Consider the following 12662-nt stretch of genomic DNA (forward strand, 5'->3'; position numbering starts at 1 on the left):
GCAGTCATTGGCTGAAATCTTACAGGACATAAATATGCAGAACAGAGCCATGGTGAGAAACAATGAATTATGGGAAAGTTTAGATAAACTGAGAATTTCATTTCCAAACAATCAATAATTGTTGAAAAGTCAGTTTTAGATTTTGTACATGATATCAAACAGGAAATACATCTATTGGTTAGGACAGTGGGGATCGGAATAATTAGGTAAGTGGTAAGGCTAAAAGAAAAAACTTTTACAGTATGTGTCAAAGAAAAAAAAACAGATATCCTTTATCGCATATGAAATATACAATTATTCATTTTTGAGTTTTCACTTTGCGCAAGATATATATGATCCTTCTTTGGAAGGAGAATATTAGTAATGGTTATATGTTTGTTTGTAATTATACCGTTGAGATGTTCTGTTTTCTTTTCTGATTGGGCAATTAACCATTGCTTTAATCATGTGCGTTGCAGATTAAGTCCGAAATAAAATTGAAAAGTTTACCTGTCAAATATATTAACCTCATTAAAGGTTTCTCTTGACACGGTATATCCAGATAGACCTTCTTTTTCTTTTCCCCCATATTTTTTGGTGGTTTTTAAAGCTTGGCATGGTTTAAATTATTGAATATGAAGTATGACACATGGATTTTCCACTTTTGCAAGAGTTTGTATAGATTTATCGATAATCAATGAAATTTTTTGAGGCTTTTTTTTTATTTATTCACAGTGATAATCACTATTGTTAATGATATTGTATCATATATTATTATTCATACTGGGTTATAGTTTAGGTTATGGGTAAAAATCCCTGATTTAAAAGAGTTTTCCATTGTGTTTCTTGTTTGCTTTATCTGCTTAATTAATGATTGGTTTATCGCATAAATTTTATAAAATTGTGGATCCCATTTTTCATTTATTTTAAAGTGGTTACTATTCATTCATTTTTGCGTGAATATAATAATCCACGGTTACTTATTTCATTGTTCTTCTATATAGTTACATGACTTATAGTAGTTAAAAAAGAAATAAGAAGAAATATTGAACTATAATATATAATAAAATTCTCTAATGGTATAAACTATAACCTATGGTTGATATCTCTAATCCTAGTGATATTTCACATGATGCAACGATTTACAATTCTTTTGATATAAGGTTTTCATCCCCTTTCAATACGTTAATCCATTCCAAAGAAGGCTTTGTAAAATAACGGTTAATGTGATCTCAGGGGCACTGCCCCCACTCCCCTCAAAAAAACAAAATACCAAACCATTAACGACTACATTGGGAAAATCAAACATCACCTTCATTGAATGAAAGTAACCTATTATTGTTAATCAACTTCGTTTATCTAATCCCTTTAAATCATCATCTCTTGCCCCCTCCCCGCCCCCCCAGTTTGTTTTTGGGGGGATAATATTTCACCAAAAAAACTATATTGATGACATAAACGTTACCGTAACAATGCAACCTACACATTTGCGCTTTTAAAACTGTAAATGAATTCCACAAAATAATTCCTCTTTCTTCCTTCTATTAATGGACCACAGTTATCATCCTGGAATGGAATAATAATTGCTCTTCTATTGTTTTCATTTGAAATTATACTTCTCTTTCTATTCTGTCTAATTTCTTGTTCTCAATTCGTGTTATTTCTCTTATCAAAGGGTCATTATAGGATGATAGTAGTTATTCTATTAATATAAGATTAGAGTTTTCAAGTTTGTTTATTTGTTTATTTGTTTTTAATTTTAATTTTAATTTTAATATTTAACGTAAATTTAAACTTATACCGTAGTTTAATCAACATCAATAGAATAACAAAGTATTTTTCATATAAACGGGATGTTTTCTTTTAAAAAAAAAACTGAAACTTCTTTATCATGCCAAGAAATAATCATAATCCATTCAGAAGTATTGGTTGATTCATGTATGAAATGCCAATTAATATGAATGGAATTGTTCATTATCAATTAATCCGAAATTGTAACGAATCAATAAATCATTCATCATTTCCCCCCCCCCCTGGTTCTCTCTCGCATCTTTGATAAATGGAAGAATCGGGTGAATATTAATAACAAATGACATGTCTAGTAATTTTCATCGGAAAATAGAGGTATTCACAACCACGACATTTAACAAATTCTTTTTTTTTTTTTTTTGCATTAATATGGTTTCTGATAAAGATAAATCACTTGAATAAAAAAAAAAATAAGAAAAATTCAACCAAACGACATTTCCTAAAATTTGAACACATGTACACTACATACATAACATAGCATAATTTTTCAAGTGATTTACCTCTATCGGAAAACCCATTATAACTTGAATTTCAATCATCTGGAATTACCCCCTTTTGTAATTCCAAAATTCCAATAATCGGAAATACTTTTAAATACTTTTCAAATTACTAATTATCAGTAACCATCCAAGTCTATTCCACAAGTAGAGGTAAATCACTTGAAACATACTTTCTAAACCGACTTTTTTTTTTTGAGAGGACATTTTTTAAAATTATCCACATGTACACTGCATACTTAAGACAATTATTCAGGTGATTTACTTGCACGGATTTCGCAGCAAGAATTGTACTTTATTTTTCGATGGTATATCATCCAAAATGTTTGACTAACAAAACATTATATATTTAAATATATAGCAATCATTATTCAACACTTAACAACCTATATCAATCTCTCCACAGAGTTCAAGTTTCTTGCTAGATGAAGCAACATATACCTTATATGTTCCTGTTTGTATAATCCATTGTTGAGATTCAGGATCCCAAATACTTAAATCCCGATGCAATATATTGAAATAAACTTTAGTAGATTTCCCTGGTTCCAAAAATACTTTTTCAAATCCTCTCAATACTTTTGGAGGTGATGGTAAAATAGTACTAGGAAATTCAATGTATAATTGACTGGTATAACCACCTTTGATTTTACCTTCATTTCTAATTTCAGCACTAACTTCATATAAAACTTCCCATAATGCCGGATTACCTCCTAATCCTCCTCCAGATAATGGTGGACTGCATGGTTGGTCGGGATTGTAATCTCTGGGAAATTCATAGCAATCATCGTCATTTACTGAACGAATGTTTTCATTATACAAATATGGATAAATAAACCCAGGGGCAGGATCAAAATCTTCATGAGGAAATAAAGCATCTTCAGGATCACAAACATCATCTTCAACTGTTTTAACAATGGGTAAATATTCTTGAGGATAAGGTAAATATTCAGAAGGTGGATTTATTTCTGTAATTTTTAAATTACATACCCGAAAGTTTGTATATGATAATCCAAATCCAAACTCAAATCTTGGTTTAATGTTATGTTTATCAAAAAATCTATAATCCAAATAAATATCTCGATCAAAATTATCTTGAGGACTAATTTCACCCCCTAAATCATCAATTATTTGTACATAATGTTGTTTCTTTCTTGCAATAGTGAAGGGTAATTTTCCAGATGGGTTGATATCTCCAAACAATACATCAGCAATTGCTTGGCCAACAAATTGACCCAATGGTGCCGTGAATAGCACAGCAACAACATTTTCATTTTCTATCCATTTTTCCATGTTCACGGGACCAGTTGAACTAACAACAACTACAGTTTTAAGACATTTTGAGGCTATTTTTTCAATCAATTCATCTCCATTGTGCCATAACGACAAGTTTTGACGATCACCAAAATTGCTTTCTTTATAAACATATCCTTCACCAGAAAATGAATTAACAAATACAATGGATAAATCAGCATAATCTGCCAAATCCGAATTGGTTTCACAATCCCAGTTGTTACTACAATAATCAACAACAATCCCACGTTCTCGTGCTTTTTTAGCTATTGCCTCATAAGGTGTTATAACAAATGGATTCCCGACAGCTGCTGAACCCCAACCACTAGTCAATACTCCATCAACACATCTTTGGTCTTTACAATTAAATCCACTTGGATCTGGTCCTGCTCCTTGTCCTGAAATAAATAATCTTCGATACCCCATCTCCTTTATCTATGGGTAAGTTTTTCCCAGTATTTTTAAGTATATACAATACTCTCTCTTGCAACGGTTATAGCAGTGTTATCACTAAATTCTGATCTTGCTTCAATATGCCAGTTTTTTTGAACAATTGGACCATAATGTTGATAGGGGAATTCTTGTCCATATGTATGATGAGTCCATGAACTGAAATTGGGTACATCATCTTCAGTAGGTAATTGAACACTTTTAATAGCAAAAAATGGGGCAAGGATTCTCATGGCCATGTCATCTAATCTTGCTTGACTAATTGTTCCATTATAAACAGCTCTTGTTAATAATGGTCCCCAATATGATTTCCCAGTTAACCAATCATCAAAAACTTCACCCGGCATACTCATATCTAAACCAGAAATGACTGAATTGACTCCTGAATGTTGAGCACCCCAATCTGAAACGACAAACCCTTGAAATGATAATTCAGATTTTAATAAATTATTCAATAAATTTGAATTTTCACAAGCATATGTATTATTGACTCGATTATAAGCACACATGACACTTCCAACACCAGCTCGGACTACATTGGCAAATGGCCATAGATAAACTTCATGCATAGCTCTATCACCAATATTTGAACTTAATGAACATTCTAATTTATCCCAACCATTTTGATCCCATTCACCAACTTGGCGAAAATGTTCTTGTTCATTACCAATTAAATGTCTTGCTGTTGCAATAACTCCTTCATCCTGCATTCCTTCAACGGTCGCTGCTCCACCAACACCTTGTAAATAAGGATCAGCACCAAATGATTCCCAATTCCTGCCGGCGGCAGCTTTTAAACCCATGGGACCAATAACTGGACCTAAAGCAACATGCACACCTTTTTTACGATGTTCTTTACCAATAGCTTTACCTCTTAAATACATTAATCCTTTATTAAACGTAGCTGCAGTAGCTAAGCCTGATGGGAAATGAGTTACGAAATCTGTAAATCTTACTCCATTAGGTCCATCTTGAAGACAAATACTTGGAATACCTAGTCTTGGAACACTTCCAGTATTTCCAACACATGGTCCTGATCCCCATCCTGTTCCTGTTGTTAAATTAACTTTTTCAGTAATTGACATTTTTTCAATAACTTTACGTGCTTTATCAAATGCTTTTTGCCAAATTCCTTCAATTCTTCCTCCAAGTGCTAAAAGAAATGTTAGTGAATGATTCTTGGATTATTAAGAATTTTTTTAGGAATTATTTTCAAATACATACGTGAAGGATAATAATTTGGTGTACAAAAATAATCCAGTTGATCTTCTATTTCAAATAAAGGTGATTCTGCATGTTTAGATCGTTTTTGTAATATATTTTCATGATTAATTGATGTGGAATTGGTGAATTTAGAATTAAGAGTAAAACTAATCTCTTCATATGAAACACTAGTTTGCAATATAATAACAATAATTAGGATTTGTTTTAAAATCATTGTTGGTTGTCAAATCAATTAAAAAAAAAAAAATGTTGATTGTGTTGCCAAAAATGCAAATAAGTAAACAAAGAAAAAAAAAAGAAACCAGTTCGATATACACTCCTTTTTTTGGTGGATATTATTTATATTATCTACTTAATTCATATTCATGTACTCATACGTGCGGTGACTTGGACTTGGGTAACAATATTTGGAGCAGTGGTTGAGTTTTCAATATCAACTAATGTAGCTGATCTTTTAAGTGAAGGACTAGACGGAATGGAACTATTGGAGTTATTTAAATGCGTCATTGGTTTAGAAATTGGTGATTTATTGGTTGTATTGTGGTTGGTATGCAAAGGAGATGTTGGTGTGGATAATAAAGAAAGGGACGTGGATATGACTGTATGAGATAATTCATACTTCTTAACTCTTGGTTCATCTTCTATTTTTACTTGTGAAAATGCTTCAGTTAATGTATCATTGGCATTAACTGTTGATGAAACCAAAGTGGAAGTAGTAGTTCTGTTCAATACTGGTGCAGCGACTGGTACTGGTGCTGGTAATTGATCTTTTGGTTGTGGAGACTTGCGTTGTTTTCTAACTAGTAGTCTTTGCTGTTGTTGTTCTGTTTCCTCTCCATTTATTCCCTCTTGCTCGATTTCTTCTTCTGGTTGCAAAAACTTTTCCAAGTTCTTAATTGCGGCTTCTGAATCAAGTAACATAGCTTTCTCAAAATACCCTGGACGTGAATCATCAAGTTTCATATAATTCTTATATCTTACCCCATTGAATAAATTAAATAATTCGCTTCTATAATTTTTGGCCAAATTGTTTTGTGACAAATAAATGTTGTCAATTTTGGTTTTCCCATTCTTGTATAATAGAACTAAAGGTTTCAATGCTTTTAAACTATTCAATTTGTTTCTTCGTAGATCAATTTTCTCTAATGCTGGGATATTCTCAATACCACAAAGATCCTCCAATTTATTATTATTAAAATTCAATGTTATCAATTGGGTTAAATTTGTTGGTAAATTTTTCAAAGATGTTAAATAATTATCAGAAAAATTGATATATTTAACATTAACCAATTGATCTAAACCTGGAGGTAATTCTTCTAATAAATTATTTGACAAATTTAATTTCACCAAATTCACCAATGGTTTAAAAATATATGATTGTACAGATGTTATTGAACTTTCAGATATTGTCAATTGTTTCAAAAATGACCATTTTGCTTCCGGTAATGATTTATAATCTTTTGCTTCAATATACATATCTTTAGGTAAGGAACTTGTCATTGTATTTGCAGTATATCCCCTCTCTCGCTTATGCTTAAACATTTCATTCATTTCTGTAAAAGTATCATCAGCAGATGATCCTACTCCTGTAGTATTATAATCATATTTTTTTGTCTTAGTATGAGAAGAAGATGAATTAAAACTCAGTCTACCTGATTCATCATCAATAACTAAATGGAAAAGGACTTCTGCCATATCACTGATTTTTGATTTTCTAATAATTAAAATTCTTAATTGTTCACTTAATACATGCCATCCAAAAATTTCATTTGGTTCGTAATCAACCATTTCTAAAACCTGTAGATTCTTAAACATTTTAACTGGTACAGATGTATCACAAGGATATTCTTCATACGAATTTATACTACTAATCTTTGTTTTGGGACTCAATATTAAACAAGGAACTTTAGTAAATGATGAATATAAATACTTGATATCTTTATTTATAACTTTTGGATCTTTACTTATTGCTGCCGATCTCCAATAAACACTAGCACTAGAAACAATGGATTTCATGGAATTAATTGATGAAATAGACCTTGTATCACTTTCAAAATGTTTAGATGATCTTGCGTTATTTGCCATAAATGATATAAAAGTAGGTTCATGATTAGGATTATCCAATTTAATATTTAAAGGTCCTACTTCAACACCAAGTGGAGATTGTTCAATACGTTCAGTTATATAATATAAATGATGAATTGTAAAACTTAATCTTAATGGTTTGACCTTTAAAGTTGTATTTCTATGTTTACTAAAACAAAGTAATCCATTAGCTAATGCTTCTTCATTCTTCCTGATATAAGTTGATAATCGTTGAATGTATTCGTCTCCTTCAATGGAGTTGTCATGGTAACCAAAAGTTCCCATTCTTTCTTATAATATAAATAAACTTAAAATGAACTAATGATAAAGTAAAAAAAAAAGGAGGAAGATGTCTATATGTTTTTAGATCTGTATGGTAAATGTGGATATCAGTTGATTATACAAAACCTTGATTTGTTTTGTTAGGATTTTTTTTTTTTTTTCTTCACTCTCTTTTTTTAGGTTTGTTTTGATTTTAAATTATTGTGGCAGGTTTTTTTTTTTTTTAGATTATTTTTTTTTGTTTAACTTCTTCCTTGATGCGACACTATGCAGGAGTTTTTTAAGTGACGTTTATAAACAAGATAAAAGTTGCTTGATGAAGAGGCGGAACATGACGGGACACACATGGTTTACTAAACATTGACAAATCTTAATATATATATATATATATATATATATATCGTATTATAAAACCTTACAACCTCCACTATTAAAAAAAAACCAGCTCAAAAAAAAAAAGAATTAAAATTTAATATTCTCGATAATATCAATTGAAACTTCTGACTGAACTACTTTGATCGTCATAATGGGATGCAGCTTCGACTTGACTGGCTCTATCGTTTGCTGTTCTAATGCTAGTAGCATAATTACTATTAGCTGGTTGAACACTTAATCTTTCCATAATTGAAGCAGGAGGAATACCAGCAGTACTACAATTTGTGTCAATACTTCTTCTTCTAATTCTTCTTGTTGAACTAGCCAAAGTTACAATAGATTCACTATCACGATCTGGAACACCTGAATTATTCAAATTCAATGTTTGGTTATGATTATTATTATTACTACCATTTGAAGTTGGAGTAGCCAAGGCGCTTCCATTGGTAATTGTTGGTGTAAATGTATAATTTGTTGGTGTGTTTACACTAGGAGCTAATGAAGTTTCTGCTGTAGATGCATTCAAAGAAGTCAGATCAATATTCGCATCACCACTTAATATTGATGGTTCTTTCGTAGATTGAGTAGATATTATGGATTTTAATGGAGTAGTACTGACATTATCACTATGCATATCGCTTATTGCATCTAATGAATTATCATCACCATCATCACCATCACCACCGTTATGTAGGGAATCTGATTCATCGGTTGATTTAACACTCTGATTCTGTGAATCTTCTGAATTCCTTATATGTCTTGAATTTGAAAGTCTAGTGGTTCTATTAGTAATATCGGGAACTCGTGATGAGGACGATGAATCAGAAGTTACTGGCCTTGTGTTTGGAACTCCTGTAGATGGAGGAGATGGATGAATAGTTGCTCTATTTTGACCTTGCATTAATCGCCTTACCCAACCGAATCTATTTCTTGGTGTTTGACGTCTGTCATTTGTATAATTCACTTTAGGTGTTAGTAACATGAGTTAAACGAAAACAAGTATTATAAGAAAGAAATACATACATTCATGAGTTGCCATTGTGCCGTATCTGGTAAGGTTTCCTTGTTAATAATATACGAATGGATAGTATACGTTATGGTCCAAAAGAAAATACTAAAACAAAAAAAGTGTTGAGCTATTTTTTTCTTTTATATATATATATATATATATAAATATAATTAATTAGATTGAAGAAGGGAAAGAAGAAAACTTTGTAATGAGGGAGGTCTTGTTATTTATCATTTTTTTTTCAACTGGGGGACAGAAAGGAAGAGAGAGAAAAAAAAATGTTTGGTGTCTTTCATTCTCACAGTACGCGCATGCCCACGCGCGGGCCATATCTCTTTTTTTCTTCATACCGCCTCTTGATTAATATGGGGTGGTGATATCATTATTCATCGCCTCCATGTTTCTTAATTATGAAGAATATCAAGCAGAGAATGTATATTCATTTTAGACGAAAGCTCTTCCCTTTCTTTCCTTTCTCTATGGATAACAAAATTTATCAAATACCGAAACCGTATTCATCAACTTGTTGTTTTTCTTAACAACAAGAAAGGGATGAATTAAAGTTAAACTCAATTGATCGAGGGATTCCTGCTTTGCCCCGTCTGCTTTATATTGGAATTATTATTATTATTATTATTTTTAAGTGTATAGTTAATTAAGAGTTCATTAAACTAGTTGTCGCCTCAATTCTGAAACAGAAGATATTGAATTTTAAATGGTGATCATATGCATGTAATAAATCCAGAATTAGTCGTAATGAGAAATGAGAATGAATTTGACAATGAATGAAACATTATTATATTATTTTTGTTGGGTATGATTGGCAGTTATTGTAAACGAGTGTGGTATCGTATTGGTAATAGAAGTCATGACGTGTATTGTCTATACATTATTGATAGATTATGTCTATTTTTTTGCGGTCAGAGAATTATCAATAACTATTTCTAGTGACGTGACGTGGTCTGTATATGTGGGTAGTTCAAAATTTTCGAACAACAGGACTCATGGTCAAGTTGAAACAAATCTTCTGTAGTTTAACGGTCAGAATACGCGCTTGTCACGCGCGTGATCGGGGTTCGATTCCCCGCAGAAGAGTTTTTTTTGCACCTAAATTAGTTTGAGTACTTACAGTTTTAAATTTTTTTTTTTTTTTTTTAAATTAATAAATTGTAATTTGCAGCAATATGCAAAGCATATTATTTCCAAATCAATAATATATCAGTATCTGAACTTATATATCTGATCATATTCTTCAATATTCTATTTTAATAAAGTTTTTAGTTTTTTTGGAAACAAATTAAGATTTCATGCAAATTTAGTATAATTTTACAAATAAAAGTTGAAAGTTGACATAAATACATACATTCAGTACTAAAAAACAACTATACAACTTACGATATCACTTATTTAAATCATTGCAAATACAATTCCTGCAAACACACCAAATCCTACATATGTAATTCCTACTTTATTAACATCATTTGATGGGGATGTTGTTTGAGCAGTATTTGTTTCAGTAGGAACCAGGGATATATTACCAGTAGCTATTCTTTCATTAAACCAAGGTAAAGGAGTAATCATAGCACTTAAATCACTCATAAATCCCAGATCTGCAGCTAAGGTAGTATAAGAATCACCACCATTTGCATCTTGTGTAAGTTGTTGAGCAGTTCTTATTATTCCTAGATTAATTGGTCCACCACCATTTCTAAAATACAGAATATATTCATTTCCATTACTAGCTAAATCAGATACTACTCTTGTTAAAAATTCAACATTTGGATTTGTTTGAGCAGCTATAGTTATAAAAAATAATGATAAAGTAATTAAAATATTCATCGTTTTCCAAAATAAAATAACAAAAAAAATTGATCTTAAATATAAATACGGATAGTGATAGTGGCTTCTTCTTTTTTTTTTAGTATGTATTTAACAAATGAAGATCATGAAGATTATTGCCATTGATAGTCAGGGTTTATTTATAGTGTAGTTGCAGTTTCTTCTTTTGTTCAACTTGGAAAGTATTAGAGGCGCAATGATGTTTTTCAAAAAAAAAAAGGGATATACCAAGCAGAGTTGATCAAGAAAAAAATTGAAAAATTTAAATCATACAATTACATATTACATCATCGATGATGTACTCTCCATACAAGAAAAATAATATTTAAAAAAAGAACAAGCTAGTGATCACAGACAGTTGACTGCAATCAAAATGATAAATGGATAATTGAGCTCGTCATTATTATGATGTTTCAGATACTAAGCCGTTGAAGAAATAATTATAGAAAAAAAAGTAGGAAATTGTACATCTAATGTTTTTATTTGATGGCGCACAAAACTTTATTGTAATAGATCTGTATAAATTGCTCAATGGATTACATTACACAGCGAGAACATTGATAAAGTTATCATGAAGAAGAAGAAGAAGGAGTAGAAGGACCAAACAGCAGCACGTGATGTAACCCCACGATGATATTACTTCCGCTCCTTCCCTCATTGGCTGGTCCCTCTCTTTCTGCCCCCCTCTTTCCTCCACTACGAAAATTCAATACGCAATTTTTTCTTTTTCTGTTGGTTGGTTGGTTGGTTGAATTTGCTCATCGATTTTGTTCTTGTGTACAAAAATTGAATTTACGGGTCACCGCCACCAACAACAAAAACTCAGCATAATTCTTCTCTCTCACAGAAACGAATTTGCGGAATTATTGATTAGAGATACAACAAGCAAATGATAACGAAAGAAAAAGAGTCTAATACTAAATGTTTATTAAACCTAATGATGATATGATGATATATATATATATATATATAAAATGTAATCTTTTCTATGTTGAAATTCAAATAAAAAACATCCCAGAATTGAAAGCTAATAATAATGCATACAAATAAAAAAAAATTACCCATGAAAGAAATCAAATATATAAAAAAAAGTGAATGAATGAATACATGAAATAACTTAAAATGAATTAAATGTAAATGTTAAAACAAAATGTAAACTGAAAATTTAATCTAATATTATAACTTCTTTGAACTTGGAGAAAAAGAAGTAGCAGTGAAAGCGTTGAAACGTTTTTTTGATTCGACAGTGACAGGTAAAAACTCAAAATCATCACCAAAACTCTTTGCAACGTTTAAATTATTTCGACTGTACATGGATGATGCTGATGCTGTTGGATATAAAGGTATCATTGAAGAAGTGGTAGAATAGGCACTAAGTGGAGAACCTGAACTATTGCTATAAATAGATGAGTTGGATAAAGTAGGTGAAGTGTTGTAGTTGTTGCTAGCGTTGTTAATGCCGGTGGCGCTGGTTGCTGCTTGAGTGTAGGACATCATTATTGTTTAATTTGAAATAAGGGTAGTCGGAAGTAAAAGAAAAAGAAGTTATAGTAATAGAAGTAGGATCACTTTGAAAGTAGTTGTTGATAATTGAAAAAAATGGATATAAGATTGGTAATAGAACTGTATATATAAATGAAAGAAGAACAAAAAAAGAAAAAAAAAAAAATAGGGGAAACCTTTTTTTTTTCTAATTATTATTTTGGTTGTAAGAAAATTGAGTGAACAACAAACAAACAAACAAACAAACAGCAGAAAAAAGAAACTCTCTCTCTCACACCCACACACCCACACACACACACAATAATGGTTTTATCTCAATT

The 12662-nt window shown here is 31.0% G+C and overlaps 5 protein-coding genes and 1 non-coding gene across 6 annotated transcripts; 1 reads left to right on the forward strand and 5 right to left on the reverse strand. All coding sequences in view use genetic code 12, as the record gives it.

Annotated features, from left to right (window-relative positions):
* Window positions 1–2663: 2663 nt before the first annotated feature.
* Window positions 2664–4001, reverse strand: CTRG_05924 (glycoside hydrolase family 3 C-terminal domain-containing protein; the record flags this gene model as incomplete). Its single annotated transcript, XM_002546400.1, has 1 exon — window positions 2664–4001. One exon carries the CDS (start codon window positions 3999–4001, stop codon window positions 2664–2666), a length of 1338 nt encoding a protein of 445 aa, XP_002546446.1.
* Window positions 4002–4036: 35 nt separating this feature from the next.
* On the reverse strand, window positions 4037–5110 carry CTRG_05925 (glycoside hydrolase family 3 protein; the record flags this gene model as incomplete). The annotated part of the gene is made up of 1 exon (XM_002546401.1): window positions 4037–5110. The coding sequence occupies one exon, from the start codon at window positions 5108–5110 to the stop codon at window positions 4037–4039; it is 1074 nt and encodes a 357-aa protein (XP_002546447.1).
* A 502-nt stretch (window positions 5111–5612) lies between these two features.
* On the reverse strand, window positions 5613–7619 carry CTRG_05926 (uncharacterized protein; the record flags this gene model as incomplete). Its single annotated transcript, XM_002546402.1, has 1 exon — window positions 5613–7619. The coding sequence occupies one exon, from the start codon at window positions 7617–7619 to the stop codon at window positions 5613–5615; it is 2007 nt and encodes a 668-aa protein (XP_002546448.1).
* A 484-nt stretch (window positions 7620–8103) lies between these two features.
* On the reverse strand, window positions 8104–8973 carry CTRG_05927 (uncharacterized protein; the record flags this gene model as incomplete). The annotated part of the gene is made up of 1 exon (XM_002546403.1): window positions 8104–8973. One exon carries the CDS (start codon window positions 8971–8973, stop codon window positions 8104–8106), a length of 870 nt encoding a protein of 289 aa, XP_002546449.1.
* A 1050-nt stretch (window positions 8974–10023) lies between these two features.
* On the forward strand, window positions 10024–10095 carry CTRG_06319. Its single transcript has one exon. It is a non-coding gene; the product is annotated as a tRNA-Asp (tRNA).
* A 312-nt stretch (window positions 10096–10407) lies between these two features.
* CTRG_05928 (SRP1/TIP1 family protein) lies at window positions 10408–10839 on the reverse strand (the record flags this gene model as incomplete). The annotated part of the gene is made up of 1 exon (XM_002546404.1): window positions 10408–10839. The coding sequence occupies one exon, from the start codon at window positions 10837–10839 to the stop codon at window positions 10408–10410; it is 432 nt and encodes a 143-aa protein (XP_002546450.1).
* Window positions 10840–12662: the final 1823 nt, after the last annotated feature.

This window comes from Candida tropicalis, assembly GCF_000006335.3.
Source record: "Candida tropicalis MYA-3404 genomic scaffold supercont3.10, whole genome shotgun sequence".
Classification (NCBI taxonomy): Eukaryota; Fungi; Ascomycota; class Pichiomycetes; order Serinales; family Debaryomycetaceae; genus Candida; species Candida tropicalis.